The sequence below is a fragment of the Dendropsophus ebraccatus genome, chromosome 9, assembly GCF_027789765.1.
Source record: "Dendropsophus ebraccatus isolate aDenEbr1 chromosome 9, aDenEbr1.pat, whole genome shotgun sequence".
Lineage (NCBI taxonomy): Eukaryota > Metazoa > Chordata > Amphibia > Anura > Hylidae > Dendropsophus > Dendropsophus ebraccatus.
In genome coordinates this window covers 38,852,279-38,871,904 of record NC_091462.1, presented here as the reverse complement: position 1 = coordinate 38,871,904, position 19,626 = coordinate 38,852,279, and the positions used below count along the sequence as shown (strand labels likewise).

Genomic DNA, 19,626 nt, shown 5'->3' with positions numbered 1-19,626 from the left:
CAATCCGGCTGGGATTCCTTAGAAGGCAGCACTACGTAAGTTCCGTAGTAACAACGGCCGTGATTACTACAGAACTTACGTAGTGTGAACATAGCCTAAGGTTGTACAAACAATGGCTGTTTAGCTGTGAACGGCTGCTCTTTAACGCTACCTTTGACCGGAGTTAATGATCAAAACGGCAGAGGTGGTTGGGAAACCGAAAACTGACATATCTGGCAAGTTATGTAACTTGCATAATATGCTCTTTGCGAAACTTCCATTGACTTTGATGGGAGTGGTGCAAATGGCGATCCCTGTGAGATATATACTTTGTGTACTTTCCTGCAATCTGAGTATTAAAACATTTGGGCATATCCTGTTCATATGCCATCAGTGTCCAAGATGGATATACCCCTTTGAGTGATTTACAGTGATGTGCAGTGATTTATACCTCATTGAAAAGTGTGCCCTTTAATTGCCAACATCTGTCTCAAGCAATATCTTATATTGGATGGCTGGGAAGTCAAATAATGGGTTGTCACTCTAGTAAATATCAGCACATAACTAGGCCTTCCTTAATACACAGAACACATCTTTTTACAATATTTCATTCTGTGCGCTATGAGACGTACAGAAGAAGAAGACATATAAAGTGCCGCACAAGTGTTTGCTTTGTATGAAATCTGGATGACAACCCCTTAGGAAGCTCCAGTGGTTACATCTGGTGTCACATAGCTTTCCAGGACGTGACAGAAATAGGAAACAGATGAATTTTTAATGTTAAAAAAGAAGACAATATAAGTATTGGTGGGTTGTATTTATAGGTTGTAATGCGCTGTGAGTATGTACAATGATGCTGATTTTTTTTGGTTTGTTAAGGTTCCAAACACAAGACAATGCTAGAGGCTCGGAATGGCGCAGGTCCAATCAAATCCTATCCCAGGTCCGGATCCCGACTAAAACTCCAAAATGGCAGCAAAGGTTCAGGACTACAGAACAAAACTTTCCATTGTGAAATCTGTGACGTCCATGTAAATTCAGAAATCCAGCTTAAACAGGTACTTTAAAAATGTCGAAGGACTTACCATTTTGGAAGTCAAATGGGTTTTGGAAATCCAGCTATATCTGTATTTTTTCATTACAGCACATCTCCAGCAGAAGGCATAAGGACAGAGTAGCAGGAAAGCCATTGAAGCCTAAATATAGCCCATACAACAAACTTCAGCGCAGCCCTAGTATTTTAGCGGTAAGTAAATGTAATCGTACCATAGAATAACATAACAATACTTGAATATCGGAACAGCACAAAGTGATAAACAATAAGTATGATCTAATAATAAAAATATAAAACTGTCTTGTACAATAGTTGTGTCTCTGAGAGTCTCCCGCCATTATAGGAAGAATTTATCAAGACGAGCATAACCATGTGGCAGTCTTCTATAAAGCCTCGCCCCCTATGCCCCAAACGCCTCTCAATAAATCTGGCAGATCTGACGCTGTGGATCAAGAGTAGCAGTATATTTTCTGATATGAGAAATCAGGCGCTGGATGAGGCCACTCCTCCTCTTCAATTTGCCACGCCCCCTGTACGTCAGGGAAAAGGTGCATTATTTATAAATTCCCTTCTGTGTGTTTACAGCTCCTATGCATAGCATTCCTTTTTCCATGGTAACAGACTACAGATAACGTGAGTAGGTTGTTTTTGCCATCGTACTACCTTGGGAGGGAGTTACATATCAGCACTGTAGTAGATGAGGAGACAATCCTTGGAGGACAGCTCACATCAATTGTAAAAAGAAAGGAGAGCACACAAGTAGGAGACAATTATTTAGGCTGTGTACAAGTGTGGAGAGAAAATAGAGCTCACACCGCAAGCTGTAAAGGCTGAAGAGGAGAAACTAAACTTTTTTTTTTTTTTTTAACAAACAGCTCTGGAGAAGAATGTTTTTGCACTGTAATATGTAGAAAACAAGAAGGGAAAAATATGCTTTTCAAAAGAGTCTATAACAAGGATGGGGAACCTTCGGCCCTCCAGCTGTTGCAAAACTACAATTCCCATTATGCCTGGACAGCCAAAGCTGTCCAGGCAAGTTGGCTGTCTAGTCATGATGGAAACTGTAGTTTTGCAACAGCTGGAAGGCTGAAGGTTCCCCATCCCTGGTCTAAAAGGCGAGCCTCCAAGAAAAAAACTAAACTGGACAGCCCCCCCCCCCTCTACTTCAAAAGTAAAACATACCTTACCCCTAAAGAAGTAGGGTGGTCTTTAGTACAATAATATATGGGGGAGGGGCAAAACAAAAGAGGAACATAAAAGAAAGTCATATGCAGTACCTCCAATTGGTGGTGGTAGGGCACAAAAACTGCTCCATAACTGCACTGTGTGAAGGTCTTACTAGGCAGCTACACTCTTTTCAAAACATGTTAGTATAGGATTGCTGAGTTTAGTACAGAATAGAACTGATGAATATATGTATTTCACTTTTATATAGCAGCAGCTGAGGACATGACAGCGAGGACTAGATGGGTGCAGGCAATTGTTACTTGTATACTTTTCTTTACATCCCAACGTTTTATTACACAGTTGATTGTATTGTGCAGAACATAACATAAAGTGCACTAGCTTCAATTCAAAATACATTAACTAATGCATTTCATACCGGGGTGCAATTTGTTTTAAATGTACTCTGGATGGACTTTCCGGTGCATTTGGAAGAATGTAGAAAACTTTGCAATATTGTGTAGCCTCAGCAGTAGAATCCATAATAGCTTCGATTGTGGATAGCCACTCCTTTGTGCTCTCCGCAGGGGTCAAGTGCTTCAGTCAGCAACCTGCTGAACCAGACTCCGCACTAAAAGAAAATGAAAAAAGATGCAATCAGGCTTATATTATAGGAGGACATATTGAAAGAGGTTCTGCAATTTAGAAATAAAGTGGAGGTCTTTAGAAGCACTGAAACACTTTAGAAGCACTGAAACACTGTACTTTAAGTGCTAACTCCATCATTGTAAATGAACATTCTCATACTACATGGCAGTTCATTGTTAGACAAGGGAGCGTAGAATACTGGGATACAGAGCAGGCATGCCATGTCAGTACTCAAATCCCATTAAAACATTGTTCTATGCAGAATCTAAAATTTCAGATTGGGAATACAACACAATACAATACAATACCTCGGTTCTCAAACTGCTCTGAACTCAAACTGTATTTTCAAGGAAAGTTTGCTATGGTTCTCAAACTCTTGCTCTGTTCTCAAACACTTTTCGGGCGCCCAGTCTTGAAGTATAGTAACAGCGCGGTATTCAAGCGAAAATTTACCTGGACGTAAAGTTTAGAATTCAAACTTTGCTCGGTATCTGAACGTTTTTGCGTGGATAGTTGGAGTATGGCGGGTGGATGGTGGATTGTACCTGGTGAGTTTAGTACATACAGTATAGTACTGTATAAGACATACAGTACATACAGTACAGTAGTAGTAGAGTCAGTGCACCACCCATATTTTACAGTGCTGGGGTGGGGGGGGGGCACTATACAGTAACGGATGAGTGAGGAGTTAGTGACTACTGTACTATAATTGCAGGTTTTGTTGAATTTTTCTTGTTTAAAATGTACTGTACTGTATAGTGCTGTTCTGTATTGTAGTGATTATACTGGCCACTTTTCAATGTAATAAATGATTATTGTAGGTAATTATTGGTGGGTGCTGGGACCAAATTAAACACATTTACATTGTTTCCTATGGGAAAACACTCTTTGGTTCTCAAACTGCCTTCCTGAACCAATTAAGTTCAAGAACCGAGGTACCACTGTATAGCCCATGAATCGTCGAACGAAGGTACTAACACTAGTGAAGTCTCTGCACACATTATAGAAATGTCATCCAAACCCACCTTACTGTGTAAGGAGGTCAAATGATGTTGATGTTGGTATAATGGGGCATGTTAAAATTCACAGCACCATCCTTTTGTCTTCCATAGATCTAACATGTATAATAGTAGGTTTTCTTTTTTATCCCCTTCAATCATCTTTCTGTTCCTTGCATCTCTTGCTACGTCCTATAATTTTAGTATTTAGAAACATTGAAAATTGTCAGCAAAAAAAAAAAAAACACTGGGTCCATCTAGTCTGCCCTTTTAGTATTTCCTTTCTTATTATCTTAGGATATATTAGATATATGTTTATCCCAGGCAGGTTTACATTCAGTCATTGTAGATTTACTTGCCACATCTGCTAGAAGTTTGTTCCAAGCATCTACTACTCTTTCCCCTTCTCGCCCCCTTCTCGCTGGCATATGCCAGCCGTGTCCCCAGCTGACCTAATAAGTGGGCAGGGGTTCCCGCAAGGCAGTCAGGAGGCATGGGTTGCACCAGATTTACTATGCTTGCAGGCGTAAAACATGGCAGAAATCTTCACCTCAGGCCAGTTTCACTAAGAGGCGTGTGAATTTGGCGAGGTAATTGGGGGCGGGGACTCATTTAAGACCAGACTACTAGTACATAAATGCCCATGAAACTGAAAAAAAACTAAACCAATGAGCAGTGTAGAGCTTAGAGTTTTTATAACAGACATTTCAAATACAAATTCAAATAAATTTTTATTTATACTTTATTTTTACAAAAGTCAATAAAAACAACATCAATATTGCCATGCAAAAGCACATTCCATATCATTAGACTTATTAAATACTCACCCCTCACCTTGCTGCCCGGAAAAAAAAAACACAACCTACAATCTCTATGCCTTCTTAAATCAAAGCTCAATTATAATATGTTTCATATATCCTTACACATCTTTCCCATTTTCGGATACTTGGGAACTGAGGAGGAATCCAATTTTGAACTATTACAAGTCTGGCATAGAACAGTTATATGCAAATTTTTAGCAGCCTAGCAGGGGCTTTGAAGGATGAGAATTTACCCAATATCATCATTTCCGGAGAAAAGGGTACTTTAATTCTCTCTCTAGGCTATGTTAACACAACATAAGTTCTGTGGGTATCACAGTCGTTCTTAAAACGGCCGTGATTCCCACAGAACTTTCGTAGTGCTGCCTTCTGAGGGAATCACGGCCGGAGTGTATACACATAGTATAAAGACCATCCGGCCGGTACTGCAGTACCCGCTGTAATGATCTTTTCTGAGACCAGCCGGGTCACGGATCGGCCAGTCCCTTACGTAGTGTGAACATAGCCTTACTCTGTATATTTTGCACTACCGCTTCTCAAAAACTCATGGGTTACAGGTCCAACATAGATAAATCCGCAATAGGTGCTACGGCTGGTGGAGCGTTAACCCTATAATCTCAGTGACTGCTCTGAGCTAGTCCTTGGATTGATAGACATTACAATGGTTGACTTCCAGCTGCAGAAGTGTTCTGGACCCAACTGGGTTGTGGCCAGGGCCGTTTTTGCCATGAAGCGGAATAAGCATTTCGCCTCAGGTGGCAGATTCTGCGGTCCTGCAGGGGGCGACATAATGTTCCCCCTGCTGTCATTTTAGTTAAGTTTGACTTAACAAAAATGACAGCAGCCCTTCAGCTGCTCACCTGTCCCGCCACTGCGGGCCCGCCGCTCACGCTCACCGCTGTCCGCACGTCCCGACGGGCTCCTGTGACGTGACCGAGCAGCCTTCCTGGCTGTGTTGAGTGCCCAGGATCAGCGGGGGTCGCGCTGTGGCGATTGGGTCTCCGGGGGGGGGGGATGTTCGGGTGTCAGTAAGGGGGTGGCCGCCTGAGGTTTGCCTCAGGTGGCAAAGACCCCAGAATCGGCCCTGTTTGTGGCTCTACACTAACTTCTTAAAGGGGTGTCTAGGCTGTGTATAATGCAGAGGGAGGGGGGAAGTAATTAAAAAAAACTGACCTCCCTAATGCAAATATCCCCCACACCCTGGGTTCACATAGTTTCAGTTTCTGAAAAGGCAATAATATATAAAATACCTTTGCCTGGATAACCCCTTTAAAATAGCAGAAAAAGAATAAAATATAAAACAAGATAATTATAAAAAGTGAAGTACATATACACTTAAGTGACTATTCTCAAATGTACAACGTGTGGTTCTGACAGACTGAACTTTCCCTCAGCCAACCACAAGACACACAGAGTGCTAGGACACTGCGCATGCTTTCTCACAAGTTATATATTATCCTTACTGCCCACATCTACTCGGTGTCTCTCTGTGATTTATTCTTGTGTATATACCAAGGTTTCTTCTGTTTGTGGCTGAGCAAAGCTTTGAGCTGCCTGTCGTTCTTTCTGCCTGTGATGTCTGTGACAACAGCAGATATTGAAATCTTCCCAACTAACAAGCATTGACTTGTGGTAGCTGCATTAGACAGTATGAGATGTGTGAAGGCTGACTGGCTGACTCACCATATGTGTCATGCCATATCATTCCCTGCAAGGAAACTGGCAGCTGTAGTCACGGCCAGCTCACTCCTGACAGATTCTCAGCTCACCATATAATACAGTGCAGAATCATCATAACTATTACAGCCACAAGCCACAATTAAAGCAAAGCATTGGCCTTAAAGGGATATTCCCATCTCTACTTTTATATTTACAATTATAGGGCTCATCAAGGTAATATATCCATTTAGCAAACTTGCCTCCTTTTCCTGATATGCTGCTCTTTATCTCCCATTTGACGCATTGTCTAGGTTACCAACCACCACTCTGCTCTAAAAGCAGGTGGACAGAAAATAATAACATTTACACACATTTACATTTAACTGGATCTGTGAAACTGGCTCAGTTGCCCCTAGCAACCAATCAGATTCCACCTTTCATTTTCCAGTCTGTGGGGAATGAAAAGTGGAATCTGATTGGTTGCTAGGGGCAACTGAGCCAGTTTTACTTTACACCATGTTTGATAAATCTCCCCCATTTTATAACTCTATTGCACATACTGTCCACCTAGTTTTGGACCAATATATATATATATATATATATATATATATATATATATATATATATATAAACTGTATATACACCTAACCACTGCTTTTAGAGCAGAGTGGTGGTCTGTAACTTAGACAATGAGTTATAAATAGGATGAGCTTAACCCTTAGAGGACCCGGCCAATTTTAATTTTTGCATTTTCGATTTTTTTCCTCCTTGTGTTTAAAAGGCCATAGCACTTGCATTTTTTCACCTAGAAACCCACATGAGCCCTTATTTTTTGCGCCACTAATTGTACTTTGCAATGACAGGCTGAATTTTTGCATAAAGTACACTGCGAAACCAGAAAAAAATTCAAAGTGTGGTGAAATTGAAAAAAAAAAAAACGCATATCTTTAATTTGGGGGGAATGAGTTTTTACGCCGTTCGCCCTGGGGTAAAACTGACTTATTATATATGTTCCTCAAGTCATTACGATTAAAACGATATATAAAACATGTATAACTTTTATTGTATCTGATGGCCTGTAAAAAATTCAAACCATTGTTAACAAATATATGTCACTTAAAATCGCTCCATTCCCAGGCTTATAGCGTTTTTATCCTTTAGTCTATGGGGCTGTGTGAGGTGTAATTTTTTGCGCCATGATGTGTTCTATCTATTGGTACCTTGATTGCGCATATGCGACTTTTTGATCGCTTTTTATTACAATTTTTCTGGATTTGATGCGACCAAAAATGCGCAATTTTGCCCTTTGGGATTTTTTGGCGCTTACGCCATTTACCGTGCGAGATCAGGAATATGATTAATTAATAGTTCGGGCGATTACTAACGCCGCGATAGCAAACATGTTTATTTATTTTTATTTATAACCTGGGAAAAGGGGGGTGATTCTGACTTTTATTAGGGGAGGGGGCTTTTTACTTATAACATCACTTTTATTTTTACTAGCAATAGATTACAGAATGACCTCCCCCACGCCCCACCCCAGATCCAGCTAGCTAGAGGGAGCATCCAGATCAGTCATGTTAAACTCTGGCCCGCGGGCCAAATCTGGCCCGTGGTGCCATTTTGTTTTTGGCCCGCCATGCTTTTCCATTGCTGTGTTAAATTTGGCCCACCTGACATTGCAACAGATTCTAAAATGGGTGGTCCATAGAGCTGCTTGGACCACCCATATTATAATCTCGTAGGCCGCAGGCAGTTTTTAGCCTGTGGCCTAGAAGTATCTCAGTAGTGCCCCAACGCTGGCATTGTGGTAAAGTCATTGCGCGCGTCCTCCGAGGGGAGCCTCCTGCAGCCTCTGGAGCCGCAGGAAGGGTGAGTCCAAGCTAAGGGGCAGTCATGAACAACTACAGTAGGGGCTGGCTTCTATTTTAGAGATTATTCTTGAGGATTGGCTTCTACAGAGACTGTTGGGGAGGGCTGGCTACTATATAAGACAACTGGAGAGGGCTGACTATTATAAAAAAAAAACTATTGGGGTGGGCTGGCTACTATATAAGAGACTATTTTAGGGACTGCCTTCTATATAAGACACATAAGAGACTATTGGGGAGGGCTGGCTACTATATAAAACAATTGGAGAGGGCTGGCTAATATATAAGAGACTATTTTAGGGACTCGCGCCTATAAAAAACACTATTAAGGGAGGGCTGGCTTCTATATAAGACACTATTGGGGAGGGCTGGCTTCTACATAAGAGACTATGGGGAGGGCTGACTACTATATAGGAGACTATTTTAGGGACTGGCTTCTATATAAGAGACTATTTGGAGGGCTAGCTACTATATAAGACACTATTGGGAGGACTGGGTACTATATAACAGACTATGGGGAGGGCTGGCTACTATATACGACACTATTGGTAGGGCTGGCTACTATATTGGGCACTTAGGAGGGCTGAATACTATATAAGACACTATTGGGGGCTGTTTACTATATGGGACACTATTGGAAGGGCTGGCTACTATGTAGGTCTCTAATAGTCGGCCTGGCTAGCATGTGGGGCACTATTTTGGGGGGCTACTACATGGGGCACAATTATGGGATTACCTACTGCTTGAGGGATATAATGGGTAACTTTCACATCGGGAAAATTACTTTAGAATAGGCAGTGCCAGGAACGCCTACTGCTGCTCTCACAGTGCCAGAAACGCTGCATACAATCTTCATTAAATATCATAGTTGGCCCGCGACTTAGTCCAATTTTAAAATTTTGGCCCACTGTGTATTTGAGTTTGACACCCCTGATCTAGATGATGTGGGCTCATACAATATAGGTCTTGTACTGATTATAACAGGAGGTGAAAAGCTGCATGTGGATCCGATCTTATGCTGTGAAGTGTTGAATGTACCTGGGTTATGAAGACAGGAATATGGGTAATATTAAGAAAAGTTTATCAATGCTATGGGCCACCTCCCCCCGTCTAGTTGCAGGCGCCTATCAGTCGTACACAGGCAATAGAGTGTGAATGGGTCCTAAGGCCCCTCCGACACCTAAAAAGACATCAGTTATGTAAATGGCACCTGGTAGGTGGCGGACCATGTTACTCCGCTGCCCCTTTCCCAAACAATTTATAATGATTGTCACCAGATGGTAAATGCTCATCCTCCCCTGGGCCAACATTGCGATTATTATACACATTTGGCCAAGCATGATAATGAAAGATCAAGCATGTTAATCAGCTGAAAGGATTTCCAGACGGTGACTATTATTTCTTGTGATTGGACGGCTTTAAAGGGTGCTGGATTACCATCCTGTCGCATTTTAGGAATTGCTGCTAGCAGGACCATGACGGCACTCTGTACATGTGTGTTTTCTAGCTGCCTATTAAAATTTCAGTGAAAAATAATAACCAGATTGTGAAACAACGTCTGCATAAAAACTAAGTCTGAGGGCATCCCCACCGGTCTTTATTAAAGAAATAAAAATAATTGAATTTATTGTGATACACAATCCCGGGTATAAGACATGTGTGATCTAATTATAACTGATGTGTGATGGTTTCTTTTGTTTTTTTATAACTCAAGGTTATAAAAATACTATATCCACTGCCCCCGCATGCCCACTGGTTCCAAGACCAAGTCTCAATCCACTCATGTTCTAGATTGGGTACGCCAACCAAGCGGTTTGCAGTTAATATATATTTAACTTTCAAATTAAAGGGGTACTCTGGAGATTTTTTTTTTTTTCTATCAACTGGTATCAGAAAGTTATGTAGATTTTCTTCTGTTTAAAACTCCAGCCTTCAAGTACTTACCAAGTGCTGTATGTTCAGTAAAAAGTGGAGTATTATTTCCAGTCTGGCACAGTTCTCTCTGCAGCCACCTCTGTCTGAGACAGGAACTGTCCAAAGCAGGAGCAAATCCTGGTAGAAAACCTCTGCTGCTCTGGACAGTTCCTGACATGGAACGAGGTGGCAGCAGAGAGCACCGTGTCAGATTGATAAGAATACAGTACACACTTCGTGCAGGACATACAGCTGCTAATAAATACTAAAAGACTTGAGTTTTTAAATATAGAAAATAATTACCAACCCATGTAATTTTCTTCACCAATTAATTTTTAAAAACTTTTTTTTCCCCCTCTGGCTTAGAGTCTCAATGTCGTCTGTATAATCTTTAGACATGTCATATAGACATGTCAAAAGTTTTGATCAGCCTGGGTCTGAGTGTTCCAAACTGCAACGTGTCCTCTCCTGCTCATTCTTCCCATCGCTATAGGTTTGAATACAAATACCTGGACTGATCCAAACTTTTAACATGTCTCCAAAAAATGTTTACAAATTATTATTTTTTTACACTTTAAATTATATAGACCCATACAATACGTCCACAGGGGGAGATTTATCAAACATGATGTAAAGTGAATCTGGCTCAGTTGCCCCTAGCAACCAATCAGATTCCACCTTTCATTTTCCAAAGAGTCTGTGAGGAATGAAAGGTGGAATCTGATTGGTTGCTAGGGGCAACTGAGACAGTTTCACTTTACACCATGTTTGATAAATCTCCCCCATAGTCTCTAGTCTCGTAATAACATATATTACATAATATTGTGTCACACAGAGACACCACATAACATACAAAGTCCGCTCTGTACTTGGGAACTATAGGGCCTCTTGTGCATCACCCCAAAGGGAAACATTAGGGAATTGGCCTCTGTGTGTATAGCAGCTAGAAAGCAGCTCTACCCTTCCTCTTCATTAACAGCTAAACAGACCCATTTTGCATTATAAGAACACACATTATAATGGATTTAAACATTTGAGAATCCGTGCTACAATTGTGAAGAAATAAAAGGAGAATGCGTTCATTACCTTGATTATTTTCCTCAGGAAGTGCTAATTGCTTCATTTTAAGTACCATAATTAAATATTCCAGTTTATCAACATTTTACATGGCACAGTGTTTATGAGAGGAAGGGTCACAGGCAGCGAAGCTAATATTACACCGAGAATGGGGTTTAAGATGGAAATTAAGTAAAGGTGTTTTATTTTTATCTCCGTCTTATTCATTTAAAAGAGAAAACCTTTGAAACGTGTGTATTACTATCGCCGGTGGATTTTCACTTGCTGCTATGAATGGCAATTTATAATGGCTATTTACAGAATTTTACAAAACTACAAATGAGTTGAACAATAGCATTTTGGCTGACTGCAGTCACCACTAGGGGGAGCTCAATTATCCATACAGAACTACAGCCATCTCTGACGCTAGTGATCCCAGCCGGAGTGTATACTATGGGGGGGATTTATGACAACTGGCGTACAAGTACGCCGGTCTTATATTAGGCCCCTCCCCCTTTCCCCCGGCAGGATTCACTAAGAGGCGCACTCCTCTTAGTGAATCCGGCTGGCCGGGCGCCTGAACCTGCACCTGGCGTACGAAAACTACACCTGGTTCCAAGCAGGTGTAGATTCCGATCATGATTTGCGCCTGCGAGCAGGCGTAAATCATGATAAATGAGGCGCTGGAGGAGACCACGCCTCCTCCCCGCCTTATCACTTTGGTCCAACAGCATCTGCGCTCGATCGTGATGCCTGTGATCCCGGGTGCATAGTTGCGATCCCAGGAATATGCGGCCAGGATATTCCAGGGAATTCCAGATCAATTGCCTGGAATATCCTGGCCACATATTCCCGGGATCGCAATTGCGGCGCTGCGAGGGATCCCGGCCAGAGTGTATATCATGTGTATACGCTCCGGCCGGGATCCCATACAAGACAAGGCAACGTATATTTCCATAAAAAGTACGGTCGTTGTTGCCGATTTCAACAACGGCCACACTTTTACGAAAATATACGTTGTGTGAACATAGCCTTACTCTGTGCAAATGACAGTACTGTACATAGTGTCCTAATAGTGAACGTTATCTACACCAAAAATCGCCCATGCTACACATTTCTTATTCCTCGGCATGGTCATTCTGTTTGGAAATTGCAATTGTAATTTATACAACAAAATACATAGCTCTAAAGGCACTTAATCAAATATACATACACATGACACAAGACACACTTTAGACACACTTGTAAGTTTTCACACTTATGTTTCATTTTGCTTCAGAAAAACTGCTTTAGATGCTGCAAGTGTTCCCTCTGGTTGCAAAGGTCACAGTGTCGCACGCTTGTAAAGGTCAAGTATGTAGTCTAAAGCCCCTTTTACTGTAGATTCAGCAGATCTGCTCTCTCAGATCTGTAAGTACCCTTTAAAGAGAATGCCAGATAGTGAAACATGTTCTTTTTTCTAAATGGTTGCTGTTTTTTCATTGTTATTTTTATTTAATTTTTTTGTACTTTCATATAGGGCAGCCATCTTGCCTCAGCTGTTTTTACCATTATTTAAGACGTATCTGTCAGTAAAAACAACTTTGCATATTCTTACAGAGCATCAGTATCTAACTTATTAATGTAGTTTTCTGTGTGTGATTCAAAGTTCTAACATTGGCCACTAGGTGTCACTGTTTTAGCTCAACTGCCCATTGTCAATGAATATCCATCACTAACAACAGCACTTTTGACAGTGAACAAGAAGTAAGAGGAGGAGTTTCAAAACTCCACTCCAATGCTGTCAATCACAATGCAGGGAGCGAGCAAGACACACCACAAACATCAGAGAGATAGAGAGGCATCAGCTCAACAGTAGGTAAGTGGATCATATATACTTTGCGTATATATGATTGTCATACCCAGAATTTCATTTTTATTTTTACAGTATAAATCAATTTATGCATATATTAAAAAATGCCATTTTGCTTTTTTTATGCGATTTTGCAGTGAATTTGCCCAAATCATGCTATATTAAAGCAATTGGACCAATTTTGGATGCAATTTTTACAGTGAATTTGCATTATTTTAGCCAGAATTGCATCAATTAGTGAAATTACAAAAAAATTTAACTTTAAATTTGCAGATATAAAACGGTGCTATTTTGGCTAGAACTGAGCTAATTGAGTCAAAATAGTACAATTCTTTCTGCAAATTCACGATAAAAAGTATGCTATTTTAGCTAGAATTGCACCAGTCACAGCAAAGTCGCATTAAAAAAACATGCAAAAAAGCAATTTTTCAATATAAGCATAAATTAATTTAGCGTAGGTTCTCACAATTCAAAAATAGCGGACGTTATTTGTGCAATGACGCCCATTGTGATGAAAGATGGCCGCCAATTTTACATAGTGTGAACCTAACATTAGGCTAAGTTCACACACAGTATTTTTGCTCAGAATTTTGCTCAGTATTTTGCAACCAAAACCAGGAGTGGACTGAAAACACAGAAAGGCTCTGTTGACACATTGTTGAAATTGAGTGGATGGTCGCCATTTAATGACAAACAATTGCCGTTATTTGCCATTAAATGGCGGCCATCCACTCAATTTCTACAGTGTGTGAACTGAGCCTTTCTGTGTTTTTAGTCCACTCCTGGTTTTGGTTGCAAAATACTGAGCAAAATTCTGAGCAAAAATACTGTGTGTGAACATAGCCTAATACTGTAAAAGTAAAATGAAATTCTAGGTGTCACAATCATATTCACAAAATAGATATGATTAGTCCAGGAGCATACCTACTGTGGAGTTGATGTGTCTGTCTCTCTGATGTTTGGGGAGTGCCTTGCTCCTTTTCTGCACTGATTGACAGCATGGGAGCAGAACTTTAAATCTCCCGCCCTCACTTCCTGTTCACCTCAAAATTGCTGTTGTTATTGACTAGCATTCATTGACAAAAGGCAGTGGAGCTAAAACAGTGACTATGTTTAACATAACTATGTTTAACTGGGTCAAACAATGGGTCATTTTCTAATAACACATTCCCTTTAAAGGGGTTGTCCGGCGATAAAAAATTATTCACAGAATAACACACATTACAAAGTTATACAACTTTGTAATGTATGTTATGTCTGTGAATGGCCCCCTTCCCCGTGTTTCCCCCCACCCACGCTAGACCCGGAAGTGTGGTGCATTATACTCACTGCATCTCGTGTCGTCCACGGTCTCCGATCCTCAGCAGTGACGTCTTCTTCGGGAGGCCGGCGGATCTTCCCGAGTGCCGGCCGCCCTCTGCAGCGTCATCCAAAGCTCAGCCGCGATTGGCTGAGCATAACTGTGCTCAGCCAATCGCGGCTGAGCGGCTGATGACGCGGCCACGTCATCAGCTGCTCAGCCGCGATTGGCTGAGCACAGTTATGCTCAGCCAATCGCGGCTGAGCTTTGGATGACGCTGCAGAGGGCGGCCGGCACTCGGGAAGATCCGCCGGCCTCCCGAAGAAGACGTCACTGCTGAGGATCGGAGACCGTGGACGACACGAGATGCGGTGAGTATAATGCACCACACTTCCGGGTCTAGCGTGGGTGGGGGGAAACACGGGGAAGGGGGCCATTCACAGACATAACATACATTACAAAGTTGTATAACTTTGTAATGTGTGTTATTCTGTGAATAATTTTTTATCGCCGGACAACCCCTTTAAGGAGGGGAAACATTCTGACCTCCCAAACATGATGTAAAAGGGGTCTTGAAAATCCTTGTTAGAATTTTTTTAATGGATTTAAAAAAAAAAAATAGATTCTAAACAATGAGCATCTTCTTCCTTTTTACATCCATAGGACATGTTCACACAACGTCAAAAATAGAGTAAAGGCGTCTGCTTTTGCAATTTAAAATAACGTCCATTTTTGCCGCGATTTAACTGACTGCAATGCAATGCATTGAAGTCAATGGAAAGTCGGACGTCCAGTGCACACATTGTATTGAATAACGGACGTCAAAACAATGATCATGACAATTATTTTCAGACGTCTTTTGCAAACAGCGGACCATATTTATTAGTTGTTCACACACAGTTTTTCTTTTGTCACTGTTCTTTCTCCGTTTTTTCAATTACCGTATTTTCCGGCGTATAAGACGACTTTTTAACCCCGAAAAATCAGGGTTAAAGTCGGGGGTTGTCTTATACGCCGGGTATGGTCGCCCCATATGGTGGGGGCTCAAAAATGGCCCCATCCCCATCGTATGGGACAACCACTATAAAAAAAAACAAAAAAACATTTAACTCACCTAGGGCCCGTTTCCAGCCACCGCGTGCCTCCCGTACCGTTCCCGGCGTACGTACACTACCTGCGCAGGAGACGGAGATCGCCGAACCTCTCCCCGGCAGCCAAGCGTCTCATCGGAGAGGCTCGGAGACGCTCTGCTGCCAGGAGAGCTTCGGGAGAATGAGAGAGGCGTCTGGAACTTCAGGCGCCTCTCTCATTCTCTTGAAGCTGATGAGACGCTTGGCTGCCGGGGAGAGGTTCGGCGATCTCCGGCGCAGGTAGCAAACGTCACACTGCCTGGGCCAGGAACGGTACGGGAGGCACGTGGAGGCTGGGATCGGCCCTAGGTGAGTTAAATGTTTTTTTGTTTTTTTATTTAGCTGCAGTTAACATTTTCCGGCGTATAAGGCGAACCCCTGACAATCTGCTTAAAAGTCAGGGGTCATTTTATACGCCCAGTCGCCTTATATACCGGAAAATGCGGTAAATTCAATGGACTTTTCAATTAAGCCGTACCCAAAAGCCAATTAGAAAACCCAAACTAGAATAATGTGCAAACAGCCGTCATTGCAGTGAAAGGAGGCCAGACAGCAAAATGATGTCATTTTAAACGGAGCTCAAAAAACGTTGTGTGAACATAGCCATACTTAGTTACAGCTGTTTTCCTCAAAATTTGTATGCGCTGATAGCCAGTTTCCCATAGGCTTCAATAGAGCGCCTTATTACATTGAATATACATATACATTTACCGGATCCTGCAGCAGCTGTAGTATTACTCTATGTACACATGACTAAGAAGGTTTGCGTAATATAATGCTGCAGTGATGATGTCATAATCTGGAGGAGGCAGAGCAAATGAGCCATCAAGCTCTTGGGGGGTCTTAAAGTGTCACTGTCAATTTTTTTTTTTTTTTTTTTTGCAGAGATTAATAGTACAGGCGATTTAAAGAAACTTTGTAGTTGGGTTTATTAGGCAAATATGCCATTATCTGCATTCAAAAAGCTTTTCCCCATGTCCCCCCTACCCTCCTCTCTCATTAACTGTTCATTATCAGGAAATCTCGACTCTTTTAAATCAGTCGAGCCCTGTGTAACCTATGGAGAGGGGAGGGGGGAGGAAGAAGGAGGGAGATTAGTTGCTAGCAGAGAGCAGAGAACAAAGGATTACACAGTGGGACCTGTGTGAAAGTCGCTATTCAGAGGTCAGAGAGGTCAGTGCTTATTTTAGAGGAGATAGCCCGGTGATGTAACTGTAAATTAACTCTTTGTTGTCCTGTTTTGGTGCCTCATCTCCCTCCACCCCTCCCCTCTCCATAAGAGAACCATGAAGACAGGGGGGAGAGTGTCAAACTGCTTTTTCATTATAAAAATGAATTTTTCGGCTAATAAACCCAATTAAAAAGTTTCTTAAAATTTCCTATACAAAAAATTTAAACAACAGTGACACTTTAAGCAAGAGAGATTTTGGATGCCGACCATAATATATGAATAATTAATAAATGGAGACACAAATGTTAATAAATAGAACTTCTGTTTAACTCTTTCCTTCTTTTTTTCCAGGCAAAACTGGCATTCCAGAAAGACGTGATCAAGCCTTTAACCCCGACCTTCTTGTCGTCACCTCTTGCAGCAGCCGTAACGTCCACCCTCTCATTACCACCACGGCCCCACAATTCTCTGTTTCAGGGGTCTGGGTTACCCCCTACTTTTTTAAGACCAGCACACGCCTCCATTCGAGCGACTACAGCCTCCATTCTGTTTGCACCCTATTAAGAGAATAGAAAGAACAAAGGACTAGAAGCTAGAGCTCCGTCACAGACTCCTTGCACTGTCGTTGCTTCTCTTAAAAGGGCCGTCTGGAAACCAGAGAGCACACAGGCTCAGCCATTCTTTGCCATTCTGAAAAGCTCAGTAAACAATCACTGAAATACTTGCAGTCTGTGTCGTGGAAAGTTTTTTTTTTTTTTTTTTCTAAGCTCATGTAGTTGTTGTTTTCGCAACTTTGTCTGTGATTTTTTTTTTCTTTTTGTATCATCAGCAAATGCATTTATTTTATTTTTGTTTTTTATTTTTTTTTTTCCTGGCAGACTTGAAAATGGGGGTCTTCCTAGTCCTTTGATGTAAATACATGTTTGGAATCCAAATGTCCATCTTAAAGTGTGGAATCTATAGACTTAAATTAAAAAAAAAAAAAATAAGAAAAAAAAAAGTGCTTTATCGTGGATAACACCAAATCAGTGGCTAAACATAAAGTATTATTCTATGTGAGATCAACTTGTAAAGTTTACAGGGAACGTGTAGTATTGTTCTAGACCCAAAATGTCGTCGTGTCTTGTATAGTTCTAGGATCTTAAATGCTGTGTTTCAACTGGAAGGCGACTCAGCTTTGATGCAATTTGAGTTCTCATTTTAGTTTTCTGGTTTTGATAGATGATCCGACCTAGAAAAGCCATATTACATTCTATTGTCATCATCGGTTGCTTTAGTCCATCAATCCGCTAAGATACTGGAAAAGTAGAGCAAAAATATATATAAATATATATTTAATGTATATCTATACCCAGAAAGATGATCAGACGGAACCTTTTATTCTTCTCATAAGGAGGTGATAAACGTTCCGTATGTTTATAAATATTCTATTTTCTGTTTTAAAGCTATTTTCTTTACTTTTATTGAAGCCACTCAATGTTTTGTGGCTCCTTAATGCAATAATGTACAGAGTATACGGTATTTATAGTTGAATATCCGTCTTTTTTTTTCTTTTTTTTTTTTTCTAAACATGTATTGTACTAATGGCATTTTACTGAAGACGTATTCAATTAAAAGGGTAACGTAAGAAATGCTGAATTCGGGGGGGTTGTCACAGCACATTGAACAATGGAGCACAAGAGAAGCCTTTTCAAGCACATTCATTTAGAGCATTTTTTTTTTTCCTGCGGTTATTAATGGTTTCAATCTCTGTGAACTTTTTTAATGTACCTTTTCAATAAAATATCATCAAAAATGATCCCTGATTGTATGTGGTTTTTGTCATCGTAAAGGAGATGTCATACACCTTTCTGTCCACTAGGTGGTAGCACCAGCTGTCACAAGTATTTAGCAAACGTAAAAATAAAAAAATTGTTGACATTATCAAGAAAAATTGGGTATTACTGAATTTGAATTCAGACGTAATCAATGAATTAGAATTGTTAATTTGAAAACTGGTGATTATTTTAACCCTTTATTTTAAAAATAAAGAATGTACATAAATAATATAGTTGATTTTCCATGACAGCTATCAAATCTCGGTTCTCGGCTGTACTCAGTTTCCAGAGAAAGTGTCTCCAGAGATTGCAGCAATTCTTATAATTTTTTTTTTCTCTTAAGGATGTATTTACATACAGGTTTGTTGCAAGAATCTCTGCACTGTTTTGTTTATCTGAATGGGGTTGCTTCTGCAGCAGATTAGTGGATTTCTACTAGTCCCATTGGGATGGATTATGAAGTTTGCAGAAATTTCTGTAACAAGTCTGTCAAATATTCCCTCTTAATTCAGATTTCAATTATCAATATGTAAAAAAAAAAAATGAAAATAATGGGTATATTTTTTTTTCTATGAGCCATCTCAAGATACCCATAATTCTCTGCTTATTTTTGCAAGGCACAAAGAATATACTGCACAAAGTAAAAAAAAGATACATTTGACAATTATGGCTACAGTCTGTGTGCTGACATTATATAACCACTAGAGGCCACTGTGTAACCCACGTCGTGTAGTTTGTACTGCACAACTGGCAGAATGTTGGTTGTAATGTGACTGGCCATACTATTTAGATACCAGCTATGTCTTCTAACCCTCTATACATGCATGCTGGGCTCAGCTGAATGTGTATGTGTTGATAATGGTCTCTCTGGGAACATAAGGATCAGGCAATTACAGCCCAACAGCCATGGGGGAGAGTCAGGAGGCCTCCATAGACATTAAATGATCGGTCCACCTGAAATCTAGTGAACATTGACTAATAGGTATAGGCAGCTTAAAGGGGTTATCCAGCAAAAAACTTTTTCTTTCAAATCAACTGGCGTCAGAAAGTTATATAGATTTGTAATTAACTTCTATTAAAAAATCTCAAGTCTACCCATACTTATCAGCTGCTGTATGTCCTGCAGGAAATGTTTTTATTTTGCTGACATCTCTGACCGAGATAGGAACTTTGTCTCAGTTTTCTATGAATC

The 19,626-nt window shown here is 40.7% G+C and overlaps 1 protein-coding gene across 5 annotated transcripts in view; it reads left to right on the top strand.

Moving 5' to 3' along the window:
- ZNF385B (zinc finger protein 385B) overlaps nucleotides 1–18,382 on the top strand; it is a 413,608-nt gene extending 395,226 nt beyond the window's left edge. For all 5 annotated transcript variants that reach the window (XM_069985183.1, XM_069985182.1, XM_069985179.1 and 2 more), the window contains 3 exons: nucleotides 859–1,037; nucleotides 1,124–1,225; nucleotides 16,969–18,382. In XM_069985183.1, the coding sequence (XP_069841284.1) occupies nucleotides 859–1,037; nucleotides 1,124–1,225; nucleotides 16,969–17,181 (494 nt within the window). In that variant the 3' untranslated portion in view covers nucleotides 17,182–18,382. The remainder of the gene's footprint in view (nucleotides 1–858; nucleotides 1,038–1,123; nucleotides 1,226–16,968) is intronic.
- The last annotated feature ends 1,244 nt before the right edge of the window (nucleotides 18,383–19,626 follow it).